Source organism: Oncorhynchus tshawytscha, linkage group LG12, assembly GCF_018296145.1.
Source record: "Oncorhynchus tshawytscha isolate Ot180627B linkage group LG12, Otsh_v2.0, whole genome shotgun sequence".
In the NCBI taxonomy this organism is placed as follows: Eukaryota; Metazoa; Chordata; class Actinopteri; order Salmoniformes; family Salmonidae; genus Oncorhynchus; species Oncorhynchus tshawytscha.
In genome coordinates this window covers 67,074,535-67,098,514 of record NC_056440.1, presented here as the reverse complement: position 1 = coordinate 67,098,514, position 23,980 = coordinate 67,074,535, and the positions used below count along the sequence as shown (strand labels likewise).

Genomic DNA, 23,980 nt, shown 5'->3' with positions numbered 1-23,980 from the left:
TACCACAGCATTCTGCAATGATACACCATCCCATCTGGTTTGCGCTTAGTTGGACTATCATTTGTTTTTCAAGAGGACAATGGCCCAAAACACACCTCCAGGCTGTGTAAGTGCTATTTGACCAAGAAGGAGAGTGATGGAGTGCTGTGTCAGATGACCTGGCCTCCACAATTACCCGGCATCAACCCAATTGAGATGGTTTGGGATGAGTTGGGCCGCAGAGTGAAGGAAAAGTAGCCAACAAGTTCTCAGTATATGTGGCAACTCCTTCAAGACTGTTGGAAAAACAACCCTCATGAAGCTTGTTGAGAGAATGCCAAGAGTGTGCAAAGCTGTCATCAAGGCAAAGGGTGGCTACTTTGAAAAATCTCAAATCTCAAATATATTATATTTATTAAAACACTTTTTTGGTTACTACATGATTCCATATGTATTATTTCATAGTTTTGATGTCTTCACTATTATTTTACAACGTAGAAGAAAGTAAAATAAAGAAAAAGCTTTGAATGAGTAGGTTTGTCCAAACTTTTGATTGGTACTGTATATCAATTACCATCCCCTGTGTTGTTGAAGTCTGTCATTAAGTGCTTCTTCTTAGGGCTAGGCCCCTTTTTTCTTCATTTCCGCCTGAATGATGTGCCCAAAGTAAACTGCCTGTTGCTCAGGCCCTGAAGCTAGGATATGCATATAATTGGTACCATTGGAAAGAAAACACTTTGAGGTTTGTAGAAATGTTAAAATAATGTAGGAGAATATAACACAATAGATACGGTAGGAGGAAATCCAAAGAAAAACCAACCAGAAATTTTATTTTAAGAGACCATCCTCTTAGAATGGCAAGTAAAAGGTCATATTGAAAATTAGCTCCCTGGATGCAATTCCTGTGGCTTCCACAGGGTGTCACCAGTCTATGTTCAAGGTTTCAGGCTTGTAACTTCAAAAGCAAATAATAAATATCAGTTTTAGTACAGAGACACAGTCTTGGAAATTCGCGTTTGCGCCCGCCATGAAGACAGGACGCACCTGCTAAAATCGGTTTCCTATTGAACATACTTCTTACCGTAAGAAATATTATAGTTTGATTACATTTTAGGGTATCTGAGGAGTAAATAGAAACTTGTTTTGACTTGTTGAAACAAAGTTTAGGGGTGGATTTTCGGATTCCTTCTCTGCATGTTGAATGAGTGGACTACTCAAATCAATGGCACCAACTAAACTGACTTTTTAGGATATAAAGAAGGATTTTATCTAACAAAACAACACTACATGCTATAGCTGGGACCCTTTGGATGACAAATCACAGGAAGATTTTCAAAAAGTAAGTGAATATTTAATCGTTATATGTGAATGTATGAAACCCGTGCCGGTGGAAAAATATTTTGATGTTGGGTGCCGTCCTCAAACAATCGCATGGCATGTTTTTGCTGTAATAGCTACTGTAAATCGGGACAGTCAATTTAGATTAAAAATACATTAAGCTTTCAATCAATATAAGACACTTATATGTAACTAAATGTTTAATATCCATCATTTTTATGATTATTTTTTTAAATTGCGTGCCCTCCAGTAGCGGGACGCCTATCGTGCCCGTCCCGCTAGCGGGACTCCTATCCCAAACAGGTTCAGAAACTAGGCTCCTCCTAGCTCGATCCCCACAAAGCATTGCAGTAGTCCAAACCCGTATTTTTAAAACATGTATGGGTTATGACTAAGATGTGGTCTAGAAAAGAGTATAATGACTATTCCCAGTGATAAAAACTACAGTAGACTATGTTCAACAAAGATGGTAATCTGTCATCAACAGTTTGATGAGAACAGGTACAGGATCCATGCATTTAAACTGTACCCTTGGCCCATATCATTTTCTGAAAGAGGGGAATACGTTGTGTACATTGAAGCACATAATTTGCAAACTAAATATGTGGCTTTAGAAAAACAGGAATTCCAAGCATTCAGTAACAATCAGGTTACAGGGTTGTGAAATATCTCCAGATATTGTGAGCACACAGTTCATTTGTTTCTGTTTGTCTTCTCAGCAAGAGGAGAAGGTTGTCAATGGAACATGGAAGAAGAACAGACTCATCCAGAGAGAGAGGCCAGCTGGCAGTGAGTCACCTGTACAGGTAAACTACCACAACCACACCACAAAAAGCTATCATGGTTTCCCACATAGAGGCTTTTGAAAGGGAAAGTTACAGAATGTTATGGTGAGAATATGGGAAGTAACTTCCTGAATTTGTGGTCAACTCTGCTATTGGTGTGTGAAACACAAATATTCAAGCTATGCACTGTATATAAACAAGAACATTTAGAACCTTTTGTACTATACTTGATATAACCTATCCTCAGATGATTCCAAGCATTGATTATGTCGATATGTAGTATTGGGTACAACCCTCTGCCTCTGGTTGAAACAGAGGTCACATGGACCAGTGTGCACAACCAGGTCTATCATACTAATTTGAGTGTCCTGGATTTATCGTCAAAGGAAAACAGATTCACCTTTCATGGTTTATATTGGAATCTGTGGCATAGTAGGACAGGCCATTGTTTGGGCTCCTCTATTGTTGAATAATGTAGGGTGGATAAATGCGGGCTGGCTGCCTGTCTGATCATAACAATGGAAACATATTGCTTCTTCACACAGTAAAGTTATTTATTATGAGACTTTGATAAGATTCTGTATCTGTGTCACTCAGTGGATTCCTCTCATATTGTATGTTACTGTAAGATAACATGAAGGTGCTAGAGCCACTTCCTGATACTGCTGATCTACAAAGGACCTGTGTCAGTGTGCACCTGTGCTCCTTGAGAGCCCTGTTGGAGAGGAACAATAGCAGGGAGACTGCGGGAGCTCATATACTGGGTTGCAGAAATATGACACCCTCACTGCACCCTGTTTCCATCCCTGCTTCCCAACCTCCAGATTCAAGTGCTCAGCAGCAATACTTGAAATACCTGGGCATGCGCAAGTATGCAAGCGCACAAACACTCACATAGAGGCGAACACACACACACACACACACATCTACAGGCTGGTAGAAAGTGTGCCTAGATAGAAACCTGACCGGGTTGATCCTGTCTCCCTCAGCAGCTCAGAGCAGCGACCAATGGGGAGCTAGAGACGTCGCTGCAGCGGCAGCACGGGCCCAAGGTGTACGGTGTGTTGCAGAGGACAGGCTCGGACAGACAGCAGGAAGTGATGGCGTGCGAGTGGTCTGTCAATCACCTGAGGGATGAGATGAGGTACATCAAGGAGGTGAGTGGAGATGGAGAAGATAACGATGAAGCTGATCCAAGTTAAGGAGTATAAACAGAGCAGAGGCCTACAGTACAGTACACCTGACAGGCCTGCAGGGTATCCAAGAGCTAACACCAGGATTCTGTAACATGGACAACATTATGGATTTGCTAATCAAGCAATAAGGAAGGATTACTTCAATCGTGTGTTATCTCTGTGCTGCACAGGTGAGAGATTCCCTGGAGAAGGTCAGAGAGAGGATGTACGGCCAGGTTGGAGGAATGCAACAGTCGATGCAGAAACTATCACAAGACATCAGGGTAAGACAATACACGAGGCACACATGACTAATAAGACAGCTAACAGCTGGAAATCCTTTCTCTTTCAATTTCTTATAAACACAAAATGGATACAAAATCTGAGAATTGGGTGTGCTATGTGTCTCTCCAGACTGCCAACTCCCAGAGGAAGACTCTGGAGAAAGAGGTGAGGGTTCGGACTGCAGCCATGGACAGCTTCGACCAGATGAACAACTCCCTTATATCTGCCAACATTGACCTCCAGGTACAGGATCAACGACTGTCAAACAGGCCTGTTACTGTCTCGTCACGGCCATCCCACTGGGCACAGATGTCAGTTCAATGTCTAGTTTTGATTTACATTTGTGAATTCAATGTGAAATCAACCAAAAATGTCACCCTGTCATTGGATTTAAGTTAAAAGTTAGCTAAAAAAATATGAAATTACCTTAAGTTGATGGCTTTTTGCAAATCCAATCAGTTTTCCACTTTGATTCAACATCATCACATAGAATTTTGGGGTTGAAATTATGTGGAAACAACATTGATTGAACCAGTTTTTGCCCAGTGGGATGTCTCATAACCCCCCCATGGAAAGTCTTAATCCTCTCAAACAGAGATGTGCAGCACTATACTTCCTTCTTCTACTGATCAGTGGAGAGTGAAAGATATCCTCTCTGGTTCATTATACATGTTTGTTTTATAAAGTAGCTCTTAGCTGTTAATCTTAGTTTCAGTGAATGAGTCAACCTCTTCTGCTCATGATTGCTGCATTCAATAATGTCCAGGGTTGGTTTGAGGAATTAAAGAACTAGCTTCCTTTGCAGAAATCTCTTCTAGAGAGCTGTCACAATCGTGTGGACTCCCGGGATGAGATGAAGAGTCTGATAAACTCCTTTCAACAGGCTGAGGAGAGGCTGAAGGAGAGGGAGAGGCAGCTGGAACTTGCCCAGGCTGAGAACCTCACACTCAAACTGAAGGTAGAGTACTACTGTAAACACAGCACACCAGCACCACACAGTGGATGGCACAAGCCTGGTAAGTGTTTGCTTTTTGTTTATGGCGCACAGGATACACCATCCTCACCCTGAACGAGTTCCATGAAGTAGCAACAGTCATCACAATTGTTAAAAGGTTATAAAAACAATTCCAATAAATGCAAAAGTTGGACAATGGATGAAGATACTCAAAACTTTCTGAATTTTTAAAATAAATTAGATGGATGGTCTAGTCTAATGGTTAGGATTCAGTGCTCTCACCGCCGCGGCCTTTGTTCGATTTCCAGTCAGGGAACATACTATTTGGCTCCCGAGTGGCGCCGCGGTCTAAGGCACTGCATCTCAGTGCAAGAGGCGTCACTACAGTCCCTGGTTTGATTCCAGGTTGTATCACATCTGGCCATGTTTGGGAGTCCCATAGGGCGGCAAACAATTGCCCAGTTAAATAAATAAAAAAAATTAAAAAATGGACAAATAATGAATATACAGGGATCTTGGTGGGAATTGAGTTGTTAAATTTGTCAAATTTGCGGTTATATTTATATATGCATACATTTTGTAATGGTATCAGGTATTTTCTAAAAAATGTTGTGTTAAAATAAAGAAAATGATATGTGCTTCATTTGTGTAAATACACTGGGTGTATTTGCATATATAAATGTGCTTATAAACTAGGTGGTTTGAGCCCTGAATGGTGATTGGCTGACAGCCGTGGTATATCAGACCATATACCACGGGTATGACAAAACCTTTATTTTTACTGCTCTAATTACATTGGTAACCAGTTTATAATAGCCATAAGGCACCTTGGGGGTTTGTGGTATTTGGCCAACTAACCACGGCTAAGGACTGTATCCAGGCACCCCGAGTTCCTTAGTGCGTTAGAACAGCCCTTAACCTTGGTATATTGGCCATATACCAAACCCCCTCGTGCCTGTTTGCTTAATTTAAAAATGTCACATTGAGATTAAAAATGTCTTTTACAAGAGAGCCCTGTATACGTTACAAAAAAACAGAACAATAAAACATGCACATACTGTCACGTTCTGACCTTAGTTCCTTTGTTTTGTCTTTTGTTTTAGTATGGTCAGGGCGTGAGTTGGGTAGGTTGTCTATGTTAGTTTTTCTATGATTTTCTATTTTTGTGTTTGGCCTGGTATGGTTCTCAATCAGAGGCAGCTGTCAATCGTTGTCCCTGATTGAGAACCATATTTAGGTAGCCTGTTTTCGATTGTGTTTTGTGGGTGGTTATTTTCTGTTTAGTGTGTTTTGTCACCTTACAGAACTGTTTCGGTTTCGTTTCTTTCTCTTTGTTATTTTGTTTAGTGTTCTGAGTTTAAATAAAAATCATCATGAACACATACCACGCTGCGCTTTAGTCCTCACCTCATTCCAACGACGATCGTTACACATACACTACCGTTCAAAAGTTTGGGGTCACTTAGAAATGTCCTTGTTTTTAAAGAAAAGGTTTTTTTTGTCCATTAAAATAACATTAAATTGGTCAGAAATACAATGTAGACATTGTTAATGTTGTAAATGACTATTGTAGCTGGAAACGGCTGTTTTTTTTCCGAAATATCTACATAGGCGTACAGAGGACCATTATCAGCAACCATCAATCCTGGGTTCCAATGGCACGTTGTGTTAGCTAATCCAAGTTATCATATTAAAAGGCTAATTGATCATTAGAAAACCCTTTTGCAATTATGTTAGCACAGCTGAAAACTCTTGTCCTGATTAAAGAAGCAATTCAACTGTCATTCTTTAGACTAGTTGAGTATCTGGAGCATCTGTTAATATGGCCTGAGTTCTGTCGCTAAGATAACTCTGAAACCATAAACTTCTTCTGCAAAACAGAATGATCAACAGTGTCGAACGTCTTTGACAGGTCAATAAACAAGGAGGCACAGCTCTTTTTAGCATCCAAGGCATTGACAATATCATTAATAACTAGCATGGCTGCTGTGGTAGTACTATGCCCAGGCCTAAACCCTGATTGGTTTATATTAAGAATACAATTATCAGATAAAGAGGAACAAAGTTGTACATTAATCAAGGATTCAAGAATCTTAGCTAAACAAGGTAGTCTTGAAATGGGGCGATAGTTGTCAAGATCATTTGTATCGCCACCGTAATGGAGTGGCCGCACATATGCAGATTTCCATGCTTCTGGAATACTTCCTGATAACAATGTTAAATAAAAAATGTGGGCTACTGAGCCAGCAATGAAGGGATCTGCACACATAAGCAGACCAGGCTCCAAATGATCAGCCCCTGTGGATGTATTTTTGTCTAATGTTAGCATAGCATCCAGGACTTTCTTTATCAGTGAATGTTTGAAAATAAAACTCCTGACCAGCATTTTCAATATCATTCAATAGATTTTCACCATCAACATCCAAACTACTATTTTCAAGAGTTGGCTTTGAAATACATTTAAATATATAGCCTGTAGAAATTAAATGGTGATTAAATTCATTAATGATATCAATTTTGGCAGTAATAGGGCCAGAATCTAAATGAATGTATTTGGGGAGAAGAGGAGACACAACCGCTTTCCAAAATGTAGCTGGGTTCCCCGTACATTCAGATAGTGTATTAACATAATAATACGATTTTGCTTTTTTAACCTCTTTTGGGTAGGGGGCAGTATTTTGAATTTTGGATGAATGAGGTGCCCAATGTAAACTGCCTGTTACTCAGGCCCAGAAGCTAGGATATGCATATGCATGGTAGTATTGGATAGAAAACACTCTAAAGTTTCCAAAACTGTTAAATAATGTCTGTGAGTAAAACAGAGCTGATATGGCAGGCAAAAACCTGAGTAAAATCCATCCAGGAAGTGAGATATTTTTGATGTGGGTACTTTTCTATTGAATTCCTATACAGTATCTAAATGGTTAGGACCCAGATTGCAGTTCCTATGGCTTCCACTAGATGTCAACATTGTTTCAGGCTTGTATTCTGAAAAATTAGGAAGAATGAGACCATTTTGTAAGTGGCATGCAGAATGAAGCAGAGCTCGTTTGCACGCTGTTCGTTGTTTTTCCTTTCTACTGAATACGCTATTGTCCAGTTGAAATATGATTGATTATTTAGACAATAGACAACTTGAGGATTAATTATAAACATTGTTTTACATATTTCGACGAACTTTACCGGTACTATTAGGATGTATTCGTCTGCATGTTATGACCACCTTTGAGCCAGTGGATTACTGAACAAAACGCACCAACAAAACTGAGTTTTTGGGACATAAAGAGGGACTTTATCGAACAAAACAAACATTTATTGTGTAACAGGGACTCTTGTGACTGCAACCATATCAAGATCATCAAAGATAAGTGATTAATTTTATCGCTATATTTGACTTTCGTGACTCCTCTACTTGGCTTGAAAATGTTTGTATGCTTTTGTTAGCGGGGTGCTGTCCTCAGATAATCGCATGGTATGCTTTCACCGTAAAGCCTTTCTGAAATCTGACACAGCGGCTGGATTAACAAGAAGTTAATCTTTAAACCGATGTATAACACTTGTATTTTTATGAATGTTTAATTTGACTATTTCTGTATTCTGAATTTGGCACTCTGCAACTTCACCAGATGTTGGCCAGGTGGGAGCGTCCCACCTGCCCATAAATTTTACACACAGATTTCTCAATCCCCCTGAAAGACTGGCAGTCTGTGCCTGAGTCTGTGAATCTAGCTTTGGCCCAGGCAGCATCTATGTTGTGTATGACTTCAGATAGCTCTGGACTGAACCAAGGGCAAGACCTATTTTTAATTATCCGTTTTTAAAGGGAGCATATTTATCTACAATACAATTGAAAACACTTGAGAAGTGGCATTGTTGAATACTCGTTTCTGATTGGCTTGAACGGCATTCTAGATCGTGTATTATTTTCCTATAAAGCATGGTACATCAGCTTGGTAAAATTCAATGGCTATAGTTCATTCTTACATGTTCTATGTTTGAGCTAGTTGTGATGGTTTGGTTAGCTAAACCAAAGATTTGAATAACTTATCTCATTGTTATATCTGTGGCTAAACGAACAACTCGGTTTTGTTTGATTACCAAGGAAACTACTGTAGCTATCTAGTAAACGTGCTAGCTATAGTGGATGTTGAACACATTTCTAGCGGCAATAGCCATGGTATAAAAAGGATAATCAATTTGGGTCTCTATGCATTCTCTGGACAATAATGCAACTCTGGAATGTCCTAGAGTGGTGGAACACACCTTCCATTTCTTTGATTATTTTCCATATAACACATCGCCCCTGGTTGATTATTCCCTTGCATAAATTGGTGGAACGGGGCTGCAACAACCAAACACTTACTCTGTCTAGGCCTACCTGCAGTTACCTGTGCTGTCTAGACTGCCTAATTAATGACTGTTGTTGTCACGTTCTGTTGCATAATTCAACAAGTGTGTCAATAACCTCGGATTAAAAATCAACAATTTGCGATATCAGACAGACATATCACCATAATCCAAGTGTTCATTTTCCAAAGTTGCTTTTATTTCGGCGCATCTAACTGTATTAAATTCACAATTTTAAAGTTATCGTTCTTCTCTTTCTTTTGGTGTAAAGTCCAGAGGACGTGTTAAAGCCATGACAAAGTTGCATGGACGTCTGCATTGGCCATGCAGAATTTTGGGTGATAAGGCATCTGCAGCAGTCAGTGCATTCACACTTCTTGCGCAGAGCTGTTGTCAAGGAAGTTGTCAAGGAAGTGAGTTTGTGTTTATACAGGACCTTCCGCCCTCACCTACCGTCAATCAATCATGTCAATGCGGAGCGATAGAGCCCTTTCTGTGTTTGCAAACATTGCTGGACGAGGACGATGCGTGCAAATTGATGGCAGAACAAGAGGGAGCCAACAAAAAAAGCCTATATTTACATGTTGCTAATGAGTGCATTTCACACTACTTTTGGATTATAATTGGATTGTAAGGCTCGTATGAATGTACTGCTTAATGTAATGTTTGTGTCATCATCGCAAATCAACTGCATTATACTTAAAACACTTTTTGGCTATATATTTGGCTAGCTTTTGCTACACCATATATCATTCCAGCTAACAACTGCTGCATCCAAAATAGTTATTTTGCAAAGATCAAAACCAAATATAATCTTAGCGTCTGTTCAAGTAAGAATCAAAGCATAATTGTAAGCGTATGAAAACTCCCCAAAGTTATATTGTTTAGAATGAATAAACACCTAAATCTAGGCTATGTTGCGTGACGTCCGTGTACTAGATTTTATTAACTAGGCAAGTCAGTTAAAGTTAAGCACATATAGCATATTGTACGTATGGCATATTGTAATCATTTTTGAATTACTGGCCGGGGTCCCCATTGATTTAATTAGTCAGTCTCACTCAAGTATCATATTAATAAAACCTGCAAATATTTCTCTCCACTTTATGGAAAAATTAGTAGAATTGCATGAAATTAGTTGTACAATTACAAAATCTCTCCGCCCTACGACAAAATGTGAAGAATTGCAGTAAACTTGCTTTAAAACTGATAAATTTGCTGTACGCTCCATTGCAAAATGTGTAGAATTGCATGAAATTAACTCTAAAACATAAAATTTTTCTCTCCACTGTCAAGAGGGGCTGCTAAAATGTTTTGCTTGCAATATGATTGATATCTCTCTCTGGCTTACTCTGTTCAATTCATTTCCCTCTCTACTTCAGTCTCAGAATGCTCTGCTTGATTTCACACACTTCACCCTCTGGTTATTTCATTCAACGTTCGATGTGACTCCCCCGATCCTTTGACTGATTGCCTTCTCTGACCTAGTTTGTCTGCTCTGACCGCTGAACACTCAACTTCAATTCTATGTGATGATGAATAACAGGTTATTGACAGACAGTTCAAGCTCAAAGAACCAGTCCTCCAGATTTGAACTATTAACATTCATGCCGGACTCACTAGAAAAATACAGAATCAATAGACATTTCTACATTGTCTTTAGCAAGTCTTTGAATCGTCCCATTGTTGTATGAAATTGACCGATGTGTGCTTGTGTTGTCCAGGTGGAATCGTCTCAGGAGGCCAACAGCCATGCAGTGCAGGAGGTGACAGCGAGGCTACAGAGACAGTATGAGGAGAGACTTCAGGAGGAGCAGAGGAAACACAGAGAGGAGATAGAGAAGCTACAGGTACTGCTGAGTCTCCTTCTGATATCACTTCACCCAAGCCCCTGCCTGAAGAGAAAGGGTGGTGATTGATTAATCATGTGAAAAGTAAGGATGGTGATGTTTTCACCATCTTACATGTTCATGAAAAGTGTATATGTAGACCACAGGAGGCTGCTGAGGGGAGAACAGCTCATAATAATGTCCGGAATGGAGCAAATGGAAGGGAAACCATGTGTTTGATACCATTCCATTGATTCTGCTCCCACCATTACCATGTTCTCACCAATGAAAGTGCCACCAACCTCCTGTGATGTAAACAGTATAAAAGGTTCCAGTATCACTCTGCTCATACAAGTGGTATGAGTCTCCCTCTAGTGGTACAAGTAACTCACTATGGTACTGTTAAATGTAGAGTAGTCTAACTTCCAAGTGTTGATATGATAATGAGCCCAGATTAAATTGTATGTTCTCTGCCTTAAAGCTTTTAATACATTTTGTTTGCCATCAATATATTTCAACTAGGCCCAAATTGACGAGTATATTAGGCGATTAGAGGAGGAAGAGAAGAATGCTAAGATTGCAGAGGCCAAGATTGCTGAAAGGGACCAGAGGATCAGTGAGGTGGAGCGCCTGCTGGACTGTATGGGACAGGTAAGACCCAGAATAACGCATGCAATAATGCATGCAACATTATCTTTTTATCTATAGTATTTACTGTAGATGTAATATTTCAAGTCCTTTGGGCAAGAATACTATAATATGTCTTTTTTGTAGGAAAGGGGCCATCTTCAGAATAAACTGCAGGAATGTGAACAGTGTCTACGCTTGATGGAGGTGACATACAAAACAGATGCAACTGTAGCAAAGAGGTACAAATGCCAAAACAAAAATGGCATTTTACATGTTCCATCCCATTGAAATGATATACTGAAGTAATAACACTATAATTCATTATTACAGTTCTCAAAAGTTGGAAGAGGAGGCAGGGGAGCTCCGTGAGAGAATCAAACACCTGAATGACATGGTGTTCTGTCAGCAGAGGAAGGTCAAAGGCATGATAGAGGAGGTGAATGACTAAGAAAAGTCTGTCTCTCTCACACACTCTTTCTGTCTCACTGTCAATGGAAACATGAGAACATACACTGACAAATGTTATACTGATATGCAATGTTTGTTTCTTTTTTTCATCTTGAAAATGTAAAGGTTGAATCATTACGAGCTAAATTGGCACAGAAGGACATGTTCATCTCAGAGCTTCTGGACAGAATTGCTATTGTGGAGTGTGAGGTGAGACTGGACTGCCACCACACTATGTACTGTCCACTTCCCGAACCATTATGAATGTATGGTGTGGTTTTCAAAACTTTAACTTTATGGGTGCATTCATGTCCAGCGTTCTCCTACGTTTCAGATTGTCAATCTGTTTGTTGTGCTTTGACATTACTCTACCTCTAAATTCAGTGTTGCACCTTTTGTGACATCATCTGTCTCTGTCTGGTCCACTTGGATTACATCACATCCACCTCATTTGCATGGATCTGACTTTGTTCCTTCCTCTTTTCTTCTTCCTAGAATAATGAGTTAGAAGACAAGCTGAAGTATTTTATGTCTGTACAGAGTGTGCCAAGGGAAGTTGTGCAAACCAGAGAGATAGGAGTGGCCTGTCATCTGCTCCCAAGGTATGAACCACCGTTTCTACTATACATGTGGCTTCATTTCCTCTAGTTGGGTTTCTCTTTTAAGTTTCTCATTCTGTTTTCTCATTTTACTTCCACAGAACTGAAATACAGGGGTATGAGGTTGTAACTAACCAACCCAGACAAACCCCAATCCGTCCCTCTTCTACAGAATACCTAGGACAGTCTAGGACATTCAGATCAGGTCCACCGCCACCCAGCAGACTGGAGTCTAGTTTACTGAGGTACTCTCCTCCTGAGTACAGTAGGTATCTGTCAACCAACTCAAGATCCTTTGGAACACTAACCAGTCCAACGCTGTCTTCGACTGGCCCGCTAAGCCCTGATCAGTCCAGTACAGAAGAGTCTGCCTCAGTTCAAATCACAGATACAGCCTCAAGTCCAGAGGTGGACATTTCAGCCCCATCCTGTTCTCGAGCAAGATCAAGCCCATCCAAAATTAACACACCTTTCATGAAACTTATAGAAATAACAGCAAAGATTAACATCGAGTAATCACATGAAGAAATATTTTTTATGAAGGCTATTCACGTATACTGCATAAGGGACAATGTTGCATATTGTGTAAATAGTGTACTGTTCTGTAAATAATACTTGAAAGTATCCTTTTGAAGAATTATGTTTGGTTTTGTTTACAGTGAATGTTCTTGTATGGTTTATGGAATTCTGAATTCACTATCATGTATGAAGGTTTATATTTATACTGTATCTTTTTCTGACATTTTTTAGATTGCACTGTATAAATGAGATGCAATATCAGTCAAATGATGTACAAAATATGTAAAATATATATACTTTGTGCCTTTATTAACAGCTTAATCATTGATACTCCACAACGGTGATGATAATCGGTTGTTTTTTATCTATTGGATAATATTTAACTATATCTGACAAACTGAAGAACTGTATTTCTACTGATTGCCATCCCTGAGCCACTGGTATCAGTAATTTGTCTACACTGCCAAGACTGTGTATATGAGAAGTTATGATAATCATGATGTGCCTTTCTTGAATGATACTCATTCAGTGCATACTAATGAAATCAGTGTATGTTTTGAAAATGTGCCATTTTACCATTGTGGTGTTTTTATAATCATTCATGAAAATGTTCACTGTCCAGTGGCTGATTGTTCATTTTGTGAAGCTTTCAGGTAGGTTATATGTAGCATACAATGGTTTATGTATACACTAGATGACTATAGGGGGCACTGTGTTGAAGCCAACATGACTCAATCTTGCCACTCTGCCACCGTTTAAAATAATCGTTTTGGAACCTATAGAAATGCACTTATTAATGTCTACATTAGTTGTTGCCATAATTATTCTATTAGTGACACTAATGCATAGGTTGGTCTCAAGATGAAACACCAGATGCTGCTGGAAGTGGTGTTGTAGGGCAAGTAGGTGGCACCCTGTCTAAATATCACAATGATTGGGGACATTTCCCTGTGTAGGGTGCAATCTTTTGGCTGGGATGTTAAATGGTTGTCCTGACTCTCCATGGCACTTATTGTAAGAGTAGGGGTGTTACCCCTGGTGTCCTGGCTAAATTCCCAATCTGGCCCTAATACCATCACAGTCACCTAATCATCCCGTTTACAATTGGCTCATTCATCCCCCTGTAACTATTCCCCAGGTTGTTGCTGTGAATGTGTTCTCAGTCAATTTACCTGGTAAAATAAGGGTAAAATAACAAATAAATGGAGGAATGCTCCTATTGGGGAGTGCCAAGCATCAGCAATCCAAGTTTTATAAAGTCATTGGTCGCATCAGTGTAATCTTTACTTCTCAACGCTGGGTGGCGCCATCTGATCAATTATCTGCGTTTCATCTCTATTTACATGCCATATGATATGAAGCAGCTTTGAAAGTATTTTACTGCAAGGTAAGCAAATACATGAATGTAGGTAAATAACATGTAGTTTATGCCATACTACTAGCTCCAAGAAAATATTCAAACACAAACGAAGGCTTGTGTGGAGCAGTAACTTACTGTAGATTCCTAAAATGTAACAAACTTCTATGGTATGATCATTGGACACTGTGTTAACTAACCTCCATACGAGCTTCAATGCCATACAACTCTCCTTCCGTGGCCTCCAACTCCGCTTAAATGCAAGTAAAACCAAATGCATGCTCTTCAACCGATCGCTGCCCACACCTGCCTGCCCGCCCAGCATCACTACTCTGGACGGCTCTGACTTAGAATATGTGGACAACTACAAATACCTAGGTGTCTGGTTAGACTGTAAACTATCCTTCCAGACTCACATTAAGCATCTACAATCCAAAATTAAATCTAGAATCGGCTTCCTATTTCGCAACAAAGCATCCTTCACTCATGCTGCCAAACATACCCTCGTAAAACGGACAATCCTACCGATCCTCGACTTTGGCGTTGTCATTTACAAAACAGCCGCCAACACTACTCAGCAAATTGGATGCCGTCTATCACATTGCCATCCATTTTGTCACCAAAGCCCCATATACTACCCACCACTGCGACCTGTATGATCTCGTTGGCTGGCCCTAGCTTCATACTCGTCACCAAACCCACTGGTTACAGGTTATCTACAAGTCTCTGCTAGGTAAAGCCCCGTCTTATCTCAGGTCACTGGTCACCATAGCAGCACCCACCCGTAGCATGCGCTCCAGAAGGTATATTTCACTGTTCACCCCCAAAGCCAATTCCTACTTTGGCCGCCTTTCCTTCCAGTTCTCTGCTGCCAATGACTAGAATGAAATGCAAAAATCACTGAGCCGGAGACTCTTACCTCCCTCACTAGCTTTAAACACCAGCTGTCTGAGCAGCTCACAGATCAATGCACATAGCCCATCTGTAAATAGCCCATCCAACTACCTCATCCCCATACTATATTTATTTATTTATCTTGCTCCTTTGCACCCCTGTATCTCTACTTGCACATTCATCTTTTGCACATCAATCACTCTAGTGTCTAATTGGTATATTGTAATTACTTCGCCACCATGACCTCTTTATTGCCCCACTTCCCTTTTCTTACCTCATTTGCACACACTATATAGATTTTCTTCAACTGTATTATTGACTGTATGTTTTGTTTATTCCATGTGTAACTCTGTGTTGTTGTATGTGTAAAACTGCTTTGCTTTATTCTTGGCCAGGTCGCAGTTGTAAATGAGAACTTGTTCTAAACTTGCCTACCTGGCTAAATAAAGGTGGAAAAACAATTAATAATAATTGTCGGTACTTGTCTGTCTTGCTGAGTTTTGATGTAGTCTTTTCCCGACAATGTCAAGTTAGGAAGTGTAATATGATTAGATAGGTTTAAAAAGTGGAATGGGGTGGTGTGTTTTTTTCTATTTTTATAGAGGGCAAATAGTTGACAGGGCAATTTTAATTTTCCCCAATTTTGAATTACCGTATAAATAATTTATTGTAGGTAGGCCGTGAATGGCCTCACACACCAGTACAATAGGTGGCGGGGTATGCACCTAAAAGTTGGACGCGATCCGCCAACCAAATCCTAAAGCAAAAGAAGAAGAATATTGAAGGTAACGTACTTCCGTACTACTTCCGGTTACAATGAATGCGCGCCGGCTACGTAGCTACCAAAATACAAATTCAATCTAACAGACAGCTGAAGATGAAAGTATATTTTATTGAACAACATAATCCCGTTAAGTGTAACGCTAATGGACTAACAAAGTCATGTTTTTATAGGGTAATTTGAGCTATTCGGTAAATTTATTTGGGCGGGTTTTAGACTAGTAGCTACTAGCTAGCTAACAATGTTCTCGTCATCGTGGGCAGCTCCATCAGAACACCAGGGGCAAGTGGGGGTTCTCAAAACCAAGAGCAAAGAAGAACTTGGTGAATTACTGTCACGACAAGATAAATTATTATCTAACAAGTATGTAACTTCATATCATTCATCTGACAGAAGCTAACTCATGATTCATTAGCTGCTACAACAACATTACATTCTTCTAGAAACTTCCAGCTGTTGGCTAGACAGTGGTGCCAGTTTTGGCGCATGTGTGTATATGCCTCAATGTAGGCTAGCTGATGTTACTTCAACTAGGGAAATGCGTTTTACCCTGAACCTGACATTCCTTTGTTTTTACTATCACTGCCAACTACATTTTCTTAAAGTTGAGCTGAAAGCAGTGGTTAGTTATTCGTTATTTCTTGTTGACAGACTGATTTGATATGTTGTCAACAGGGGGTTCATACAGACCCTTTCAGACAAAGGGAAGAAGATCTCAGACTTTTTAGAGAGATTATGCCTTGCTCTTGCCCACAATGCATACCACCCTACATACCACTGCTGGCTTGCTTCTGAAGCTAAGCAGGGTTGGTCCTGGTCAGTCCTTGGATGGGAGACCAGATGCTGCTGGAAGTGGTGTTGGAGGGCCAGTAGGAGGCACTCTTTCCACTGGTCTAAAAAATATCCCAATGCCCCAGGGTAGTGATTGGGGACACTGCCCTGTGTAGGGTGCCGTCTCTCGGATGGGACGTTAAACGGGTGTCCTGACTCTCTGAGGTCATTAAAGATCCCATGGCACTTATCGTAAGAGTAGGGGTGTTAACCCCAGTGTCCTGGCTAAATTCCCAATCTGACCCTCAAACCATCACGGTCACCTAATAAACCCCAGTTTACAATTGGCTCATTCATCCCCCTCCTCTCACCTGTAACTATTCCCCAGGTTGTTGCTGTAAATGAGAATGTGTTCTCAGTCAACTTACATGGTAAAATAACGGATAAATAAAAATTAAGAAGAGGGGATGAAGCAAGATATGCTGTCATCTGTCAGGACAGAGCTGCAGTCTAAATACCAGCAGACTTTGACACAAAGACAACGTGGTAGCCAGAATAAACCAGAAACTTCCCAACATAGGAGACAAGCTGGGGACACAGCTCCTGGAAATGTCCAAGGATTGGACGTGTCACCTAATGTTCAGGAGAGCTAAATAGTTGACACGTTGCAAGAAGACAGTGTGTCCAAATATCTGGTGCTGAAACCTTGGAGGTGGCCCAGGCTGGTGGTGATGCAGGGGCCTCTCTAGACTCTGACAGGACAAAGAGAGCGACCTAGCGGAGGCCTTGCAGAGGGTCACTCTGTCTGATCACTCAACTGGCTCGAGTGGATCCCCTAAAGACACATTCAACAGACCTGCTACTAGCAACCCCTTCCTTGGAAGGCAGCCACAGAAGAAACCACAGTACATAGAAGTCCTGGCGAGGACTGAGAAGGACCCGGCTATGAGGAGACAGAAGTATAAGCCTAATCTGTATGTCCACTTTGTATGAAAGTATTTAAGAATACTGTATAGTTCAGTGATGCTGCCTTTAGTTATGGCAATGCACTTGTATTCTCACCAACTAACTCTTATATTAACTCTTCTTGTAATGTTTGCAGGTTTGCCCACAACACAGATGGCTCCCCGTCAGGGTCTCTGTCACCCAGCCAATCCCCTGGAGGCTTATTACCATCACCAGTGCTCTCCGTTGAGGCCAGGGGGGAGCGAGACAGGAAGCACATTGACGACGTCACTGCGGCCAGGCTGCCACTGCTCCACTACAGCCCTGCCCAGCTGCTGACACTGGAGCAGTCAGCTGACCTGCTACTCGAGCAGACCAGGAAACACCAGGTGAGTGGCCCCTGGGTCTGTCTGACACAACAGAGGAACATTAAGGTCTGTCCAACAACACCAAAATGCTCACTGCTCAAGGTAACAGTTACTCCTGATCAGGTGTACGATCAGATTACATGAGGGAATTAAATGTGTTATAAGTGTTGAGGCAACGTCTACCTACCTATTACATTATCACCACAAAAGCACTGTGCTCATCTAATGATGAACACTCCCTATGCTACTTCCATTCATGGTATAGTATAGCAGCCTAATACTTACTGCTAAGCACTTGCTCATTTTTCAGGTTAATTACCCTATCAATGTCAGCATCTCTCCTGTATTGTGTGTTTCCCTCAGGATTTGCAGGCCAAGCTGGCAGCCCAGAAGCTGTCTGAGGGGCTGAGGTTCAGCACTGGGAGCTATGTTGTGGCTGGGCGCCTACAGGGAGGTTCATGACAACGTAGCCCAGCTTTCCTCAGAGGAAGACTAATCCGGGGGGGGCCGCAGCAAGGAAACTCAGGTGACCCCTGACCTCTGAGACAACAGTCTCTGTGCCCTGCATCAGGGCCTATGGAAGGAAGGGGATTGGCAATTCAAAGACGAGAGGCCTGCCTGAGGAGATGGAAAGGGTTATGGGCATCTGGTGGTTTTGAAGGCACAGTGGGTGTCCCTGTCTTGTCTATCCAGGGAGGTGAATTGTGTGGTTCTTGGTTCACCATCAGTAATTCACTGAGTTGTCACCCAGTCAGCATCCTGTCCAGTTTATCAGAGCTGCCACAGAACCTTAGGCCTCCCGTTGGGTGATGTGTTAGCCTCTTGCAGGGAGCATTAGGTATGCTATCTCACCATGTTGTCAGAGAGTAAAAGATCAGTTGTGTGATGAGGCTGCTACAGTATTGTCTGGTATTGTTGACTCCCATGGTGGTTGCATTTCCAAAAGACAAAAGTATTGCATGTGTATGCATGTGAGAAATATAAAGAAAATATTTTTTGTATGATCTTTTTCTAAAGTGTTTCTGATTGAAAATAAAAATCTGTTCTTACCATATTTTGGTTGATCATATTCTTGAACTGGGAACAAATCATCATAGCCCTAAGTTCTGTGAGCTCTGAAAATAAAGGTGGTAGTGGTTAATTGTGGTCTAAGACGGAGCAGCGTGCTGACATTTTCCAGCAGAATGTTTTCTTAACCCTGCCACAGTTTGATGAGAGCTATGACTCCGCTGTCATTTAAACCATGTGATGTTATCAGTGGAGAAATCTGTGACACGCTTTAGAAGATTAATATATGGTCTAGTGAAATATTGCAGCTTGATGGAATCTGGCTCAATGGCTGAAATACATCTGGCTTGCATTTGGCTCATGTTACTTCCTGGAGTGGCAGGGTATGATGGGATGGCAGCAGACTGACATACCATTTTTCAGCTTTTTTCTTACTAATGCTGATAAGGAGTGCCAGCAACATTAAAAACTCTTCCCAAACATCCATTCCCATCACCTACAGTCCAATCCTCCCTAGTAGTTATACAGAACCATTTTAACTTTATTATGATTCAGGAATTTTAATGAGGAGAAAGAGAAGTGATTGAGGCGAGCTCAGGGGAAATGAGGGAGAATTCATGTTGGTCTGTCTGAGCTCCATGGTTGATGCCCCTTGATAACCTCTGGTAATTGCTGCTGAGCCATTGGTGGGAGCTGCTATAGAAAAAAGCACCATCTGGCTGCTGTGTGTTTAGACACAGGTCTGATGGACTCCAGAAAGCTCTGCTCCGACGTCCAATAATAAATATGTCAGCGAGCTCAGGAGAGGATCTTCCTCGTACTGGTATTAATTAAGCCTACCTTGCTTACATAAATGTGGAGACTGTTACCAATTACGGGGTTGCATTTTTCCTACAGCTTTGCTCCATGGTTTCTGGCCTGCACTATCACTCACAAGTACATTGATATGTCTGAGCTGGAACCAAGTATGCGTTCTATGGCCAGAGCCTTTAAGTTGTTCATTTGGGAGGTTGCTTATAGTTGTGGTGAATCCCACACTTCTTACCTCAGATTAATAAACTGCTCAGCTAGTCTGCAAGTGATTTGCTCCAACTGTGTGTCCGAAATCACATATCTCTGGGGAGCTGGAATAATTCGGACTTGGGAAGGGGAAATGGCATATGATTTTAAAACTGCCTGTTCAAAGAGCAGCCAGCTCGGCCGTACAGTGAACAGTGATGTATAGACTGGCATTAAGCTCAATCTCAGTTAAATGATTGCATTATCTTACGTTTGCCATGTTACAAAGTCTGAGGTCATAAAAAAAAATTCAATTCTCTCCCCTCTTATGTTTTTAAAAAATTTTCTCAAGGCACAAAGGATATGAAATAATGCAGCAGTCAGCAGCTTTGTAATGGTAGTTTATCTTCCCCTTCCCAATTACAACCAGCTCTGCCTCCTCTTACTGGGACCAGATTGAATTATGTGTTCCAGGTTTTTTTGTTTCATTCATTGGTATTTTGATATGTGTATTGTTGATCAATTGTACATTTCAGTCTAATTTTCTATTTATGATGTAGAGCTTTTTTCAACCAATGGTATTCACCGGAAATCTGTTTTCACAATCATCCTGATGCGTGGAAGACATACGTCAAAGCAGGTCAGAAAATGGTTAGTGTTTTGATAACACAGAGAAAATTGTTTTCAGGGAGTGGGTGCTATTGAACTGGTATCCTGCTGTGGTCTCTCATGGTTGTACATGTAAGTGCAGATATTCAGTATTATTTTACCCAATTCCGCTGCTATTCATTAGTCTAGTCTGTTCTGTCCAATGAGAACAGGTTACTCATAACTTTAACAAGACAACAGTGGGTTTCTCAAGCCTCTGTCTCAGATTTTTCTTTTGTGAGAAAGTTGTGTGAGACAGACGGCAGTAAGGAAAAGGGTTGTTTATGTCATGCCTGATGTCTTCCAGAAGAGACATCGCACGTGGCCTCAACAGTCCTGAAAGTGTGTGCAGCTGCCCCATCATCAACACCATATGCAGATAAGATCACTGAATTCCCTGGCTGGTGTTACTCCTATTAAAACAGTCCATTAGAGATGCACTACAGCTGTCTGGAACTGGGTCTCATCATGCATGAAGTAAACATCCCCTTCAAAATGCTGCTATTTTTAGATGAACACCATCATTTACTTTTCCATGAGTTGAAGTTGATTTTAATGTCTGGTTTGTATGAAGACAGCGAAAGGCTTGGTTGTGTACATTTTCTTTGTCATATTGTGATTCAGTGCCTTCAGAAAGTATTCATACCCCTTGACTTATTCCACATTTTGTTGTTACAGCCTGAATTGAAAATGTATTAAATAGATTTTTCGCTCACCCATCTCCACACAATACTCCATAATGCCAAAGTGAAAACATGTTTTTAGAATGTTTGCAGATGGATTAAAATACAGAAATATCTAAATGACATAAGTATTCACACCCCTGACTAAGTACATGTTATAATCACATTTGGCAGTTTTTCTGGGTAAGTCTATAAGACTTTTGCACACCTGGATTGTACAATATTTGCACATTATTCTTTTTTAAATTCTTCAACCTCTGTCAAGTTGGTTGTTGATCATTGCTAGACAGCCATTTTCAAATCTTGTCATAGAATTTCAAGTCAATTTAAGTCAAAACTGTAACTAGGCCATTCAGGAACATTCAATGTTGTCTTGGTAAGCAATTTCAGTGTTTATTTGGTCTTGTATTTTAGGTTATTGTCCTGCTGAAAGGTGAATTTGTCTCTCCGTGTCTGTTGGAAAGGAGACTGAACCAGGCTTTCCTCTAGGATTTTGCTTGTGCGTAGCTCTATTCTTTTATATTTGTATTCTGTACAGTCTTCCTTCTTTTCACTTTGTCAATTAGGTTAGTAATTGTGGAGTAACTACATTGTTGATGATCCATCCTCAGTTTACTCATCTCTATAACTGTTTTAAATTCACCATTAGCCTCATGGTGACATCCCTGAGCGGTTTCCTTCCTCTCCTGCAACTGAGTTAGGAAGGACGCCTGTATCTTTGTAGTGACTGGGTGTATTAATACACCATCCAAAATGTATAGCTTCACCATGCTCAAAGTTTTAATTTTTTTTTTACCCTTCTACCAATAGGTGCCCTTCTTAGTGAGGCATTGGAAAACCTCCCTGGTCTTTGTGGTTGAATCTGTGTCTGAAATTCACTGCTCGACTGAGGGACCTTATAGATATGTGTGGGGTACAGAGATGAGGTAGTCATTCAAAAATCATGTTAACCACTATTATTGCACACTGAGTGATTCCATGCAACTTTTATGTGTCTTGTTAAGCACATTTTTACTCCTGAACTCATTTAGGCTTGCCATAATAGGATGAATACTTCTGGACTCAATACATTTCAGCTTTTTATTTTGTATTCATTTGTAAACATTATCAAATCAAATCAAATTTTATTTGTCACATACACATGGTTAGCAGATGTTAATGCGAGTGTAGCGAAATGCTTGTGCTTCTAGTTCCGACAAGCATTTCTGACAAGCATTCCACTTTGAAATGATGGGCTAGTGACACAAAATCTCAATTTAATCCATTTTAAATGTAGGATGTAACACAACGAAATGTGAAAAAAGTCAAGGGATGTGAATATTTTCTGAAGGTGTAGATTCATTAGAGAAGGCCCTTGCACAGGCAGGGATAAATTGAAAAGGTGTTATGTGTTATGCAAAAATAACACTTAACCATGGAAACATTATTTAGATAGAAGCTGATCGTGACATGGACAAGTAATGGCCATGAGTAGTAGCATTTGATATCTTTAATATAGTATTCTGAGTGATTTATGTCAAGATATAGGCTACTGTACTGTATGTCCAGGTCACACATTGCATGCAGAACTGTATCCTACCGAGGTTCCATGTGGAATACAGTATGCCAGGCTCTGCACTCCTGTGGCCTACAAGAATAAGTCACGTTAGTTTCCCTAACAAAAATATTTATCTTACAGTAGCTGTATCCCTGACCACATATGGGGGAAATAAACATTACATGGCTGTAATGAATTACTATGACATTTTCAAGCTTCCTCCAGCAGATGGGACTACAGACGTGTTACCTACAGTATGTAGCTTCCACAGTATAACACTAGATGGCAGTAGCACCACTTCGTGCCCTTCCTTACGGTACCTGGAACCTGGACAGACCACCAACATACAGTAAACTTTGGATAAACATAGGAAGGTTTTTATTGGCCAGTTGACGATAATGATATACATGCAGAAAATAACTAGGTTCTGTTTTCATGCAACTGCTCTCATGAACATACAGTCAGTGTTGTTTGTATGAGTTGGAAAGCAAGCACACCAGCAAGGCCTCGGCTATGAAGACACCTCATCATAACGAAAGTACGCAACAAGTGTCACCATTTCTGAAAGGATCCGACTGAACAGCTGTCAGCTTTCATTTTCAGTCCTGAGCTGACATAATTGTGTTTAATTCCAGAACCTTCTGTTCTGAGGTATGGTGGATGTCCCTCATGTGTGGCCCAATGGGCCACAGCCCAGCATCTGCTTAGTCCAGATAACACCAACAATCAGCCCAGATCTACATCTACAAATCTACCAAGAGGGGAAACAGTCTGAAATCCCTGTCTACATCTGTGGCTAAGCAGAGTCCAACAACTGTTGCTTGGAGAACTTTGCATAACAATCATGAGGCTGCAGAAAGAAAAGCAGAGAAAAGAGGGTCTAGATGGGCCGAGGCCCATGGTGCGCGGAGAGGGCCAAGAAGCTGCCAGCGTCCCAGCCGCCCCATGTCTGGGCTGGCACGGCATTAAGCGGGCTGTTTCGAGGCCTGTCAAAAGCTCATCACGGCGAGGAAGCCGTCTCCGTGGGGATGCTGCGGGAGTGCCAGGGCACGGTAGGGGAGAGAAACCAGAGTCTTGTCCAGCAGCTTGGCCATAATGAGG

The 23,980-nt window shown here is 40.9% G+C and overlaps 2 protein-coding genes across 5 annotated transcripts in view; both read left to right on the top strand.

Annotated features, from left to right (window-relative positions):
- LOC112263721 (myocardial zonula adherens protein) overlaps positions 1-13,507 on the top strand; it is a 34,552-nt gene extending 21,045 nt beyond the window's left edge. Inside the window, exons 3-14 of one of the 4 annotated variants that reach the window (XM_042330952.1) lie at positions 2,037-2,123; positions 3,092-3,259; positions 3,469-3,561; positions 3,692-3,805; positions 4,446-4,520; positions 10,589-10,714; positions 11,216-11,344; positions 11,468-11,562; positions 11,654-11,759; positions 11,897-11,980; positions 12,266-12,372; positions 12,471-13,507. In XM_042330952.1, coding sequence (XP_042186886.1) covers positions 2,037-2,123; positions 3,092-3,259; positions 3,469-3,561; positions 3,692-3,805; positions 4,446-4,520; positions 10,589-10,714; positions 11,216-11,344; positions 11,468-11,562; positions 11,654-11,759; positions 11,897-11,980; positions 12,266-12,372; positions 12,471-12,885 — 1,599 coding nt within the window. In that variant the 3' untranslated portion in view covers positions 12,886-13,507. Of the gene's footprint in view, positions 1-2,036; positions 2,124-3,091; positions 3,260-3,468; positions 3,562-3,691; positions 3,806-4,367; positions 4,521-10,588; positions 10,715-11,215; positions 11,345-11,467; positions 11,563-11,653; positions 11,760-11,896; positions 11,981-12,265; positions 12,373-12,470 lie in introns of all 4 variants that reach the window. The other 3 variants (XM_024440264.2, XM_024440263.2, XM_024440262.2) reach the window with 3 other exon arrangements.
- Positions 13,508-15,943: 2,436 nt separating this feature from the next.
- Positions 15,944-19,056, top strand: polr2m (RNA polymerase II subunit M). The gene is given in 8 exon segments (XM_024440260.1): positions 15,944-16,283; positions 16,596-16,678; positions 17,148-17,378; positions 17,381-17,449; positions 17,452-17,665; positions 17,794-18,025; positions 18,368-18,438; positions 18,440-19,056. Coding segments are annotated over 8 exon segments (1,083 nt in total). The 5' UTR covers positions 15,944-16,161; the 3' UTR covers positions 18,501-19,056.
- The last annotated feature ends 4,924 nt before the right edge of the window (positions 19,057-23,980 follow it).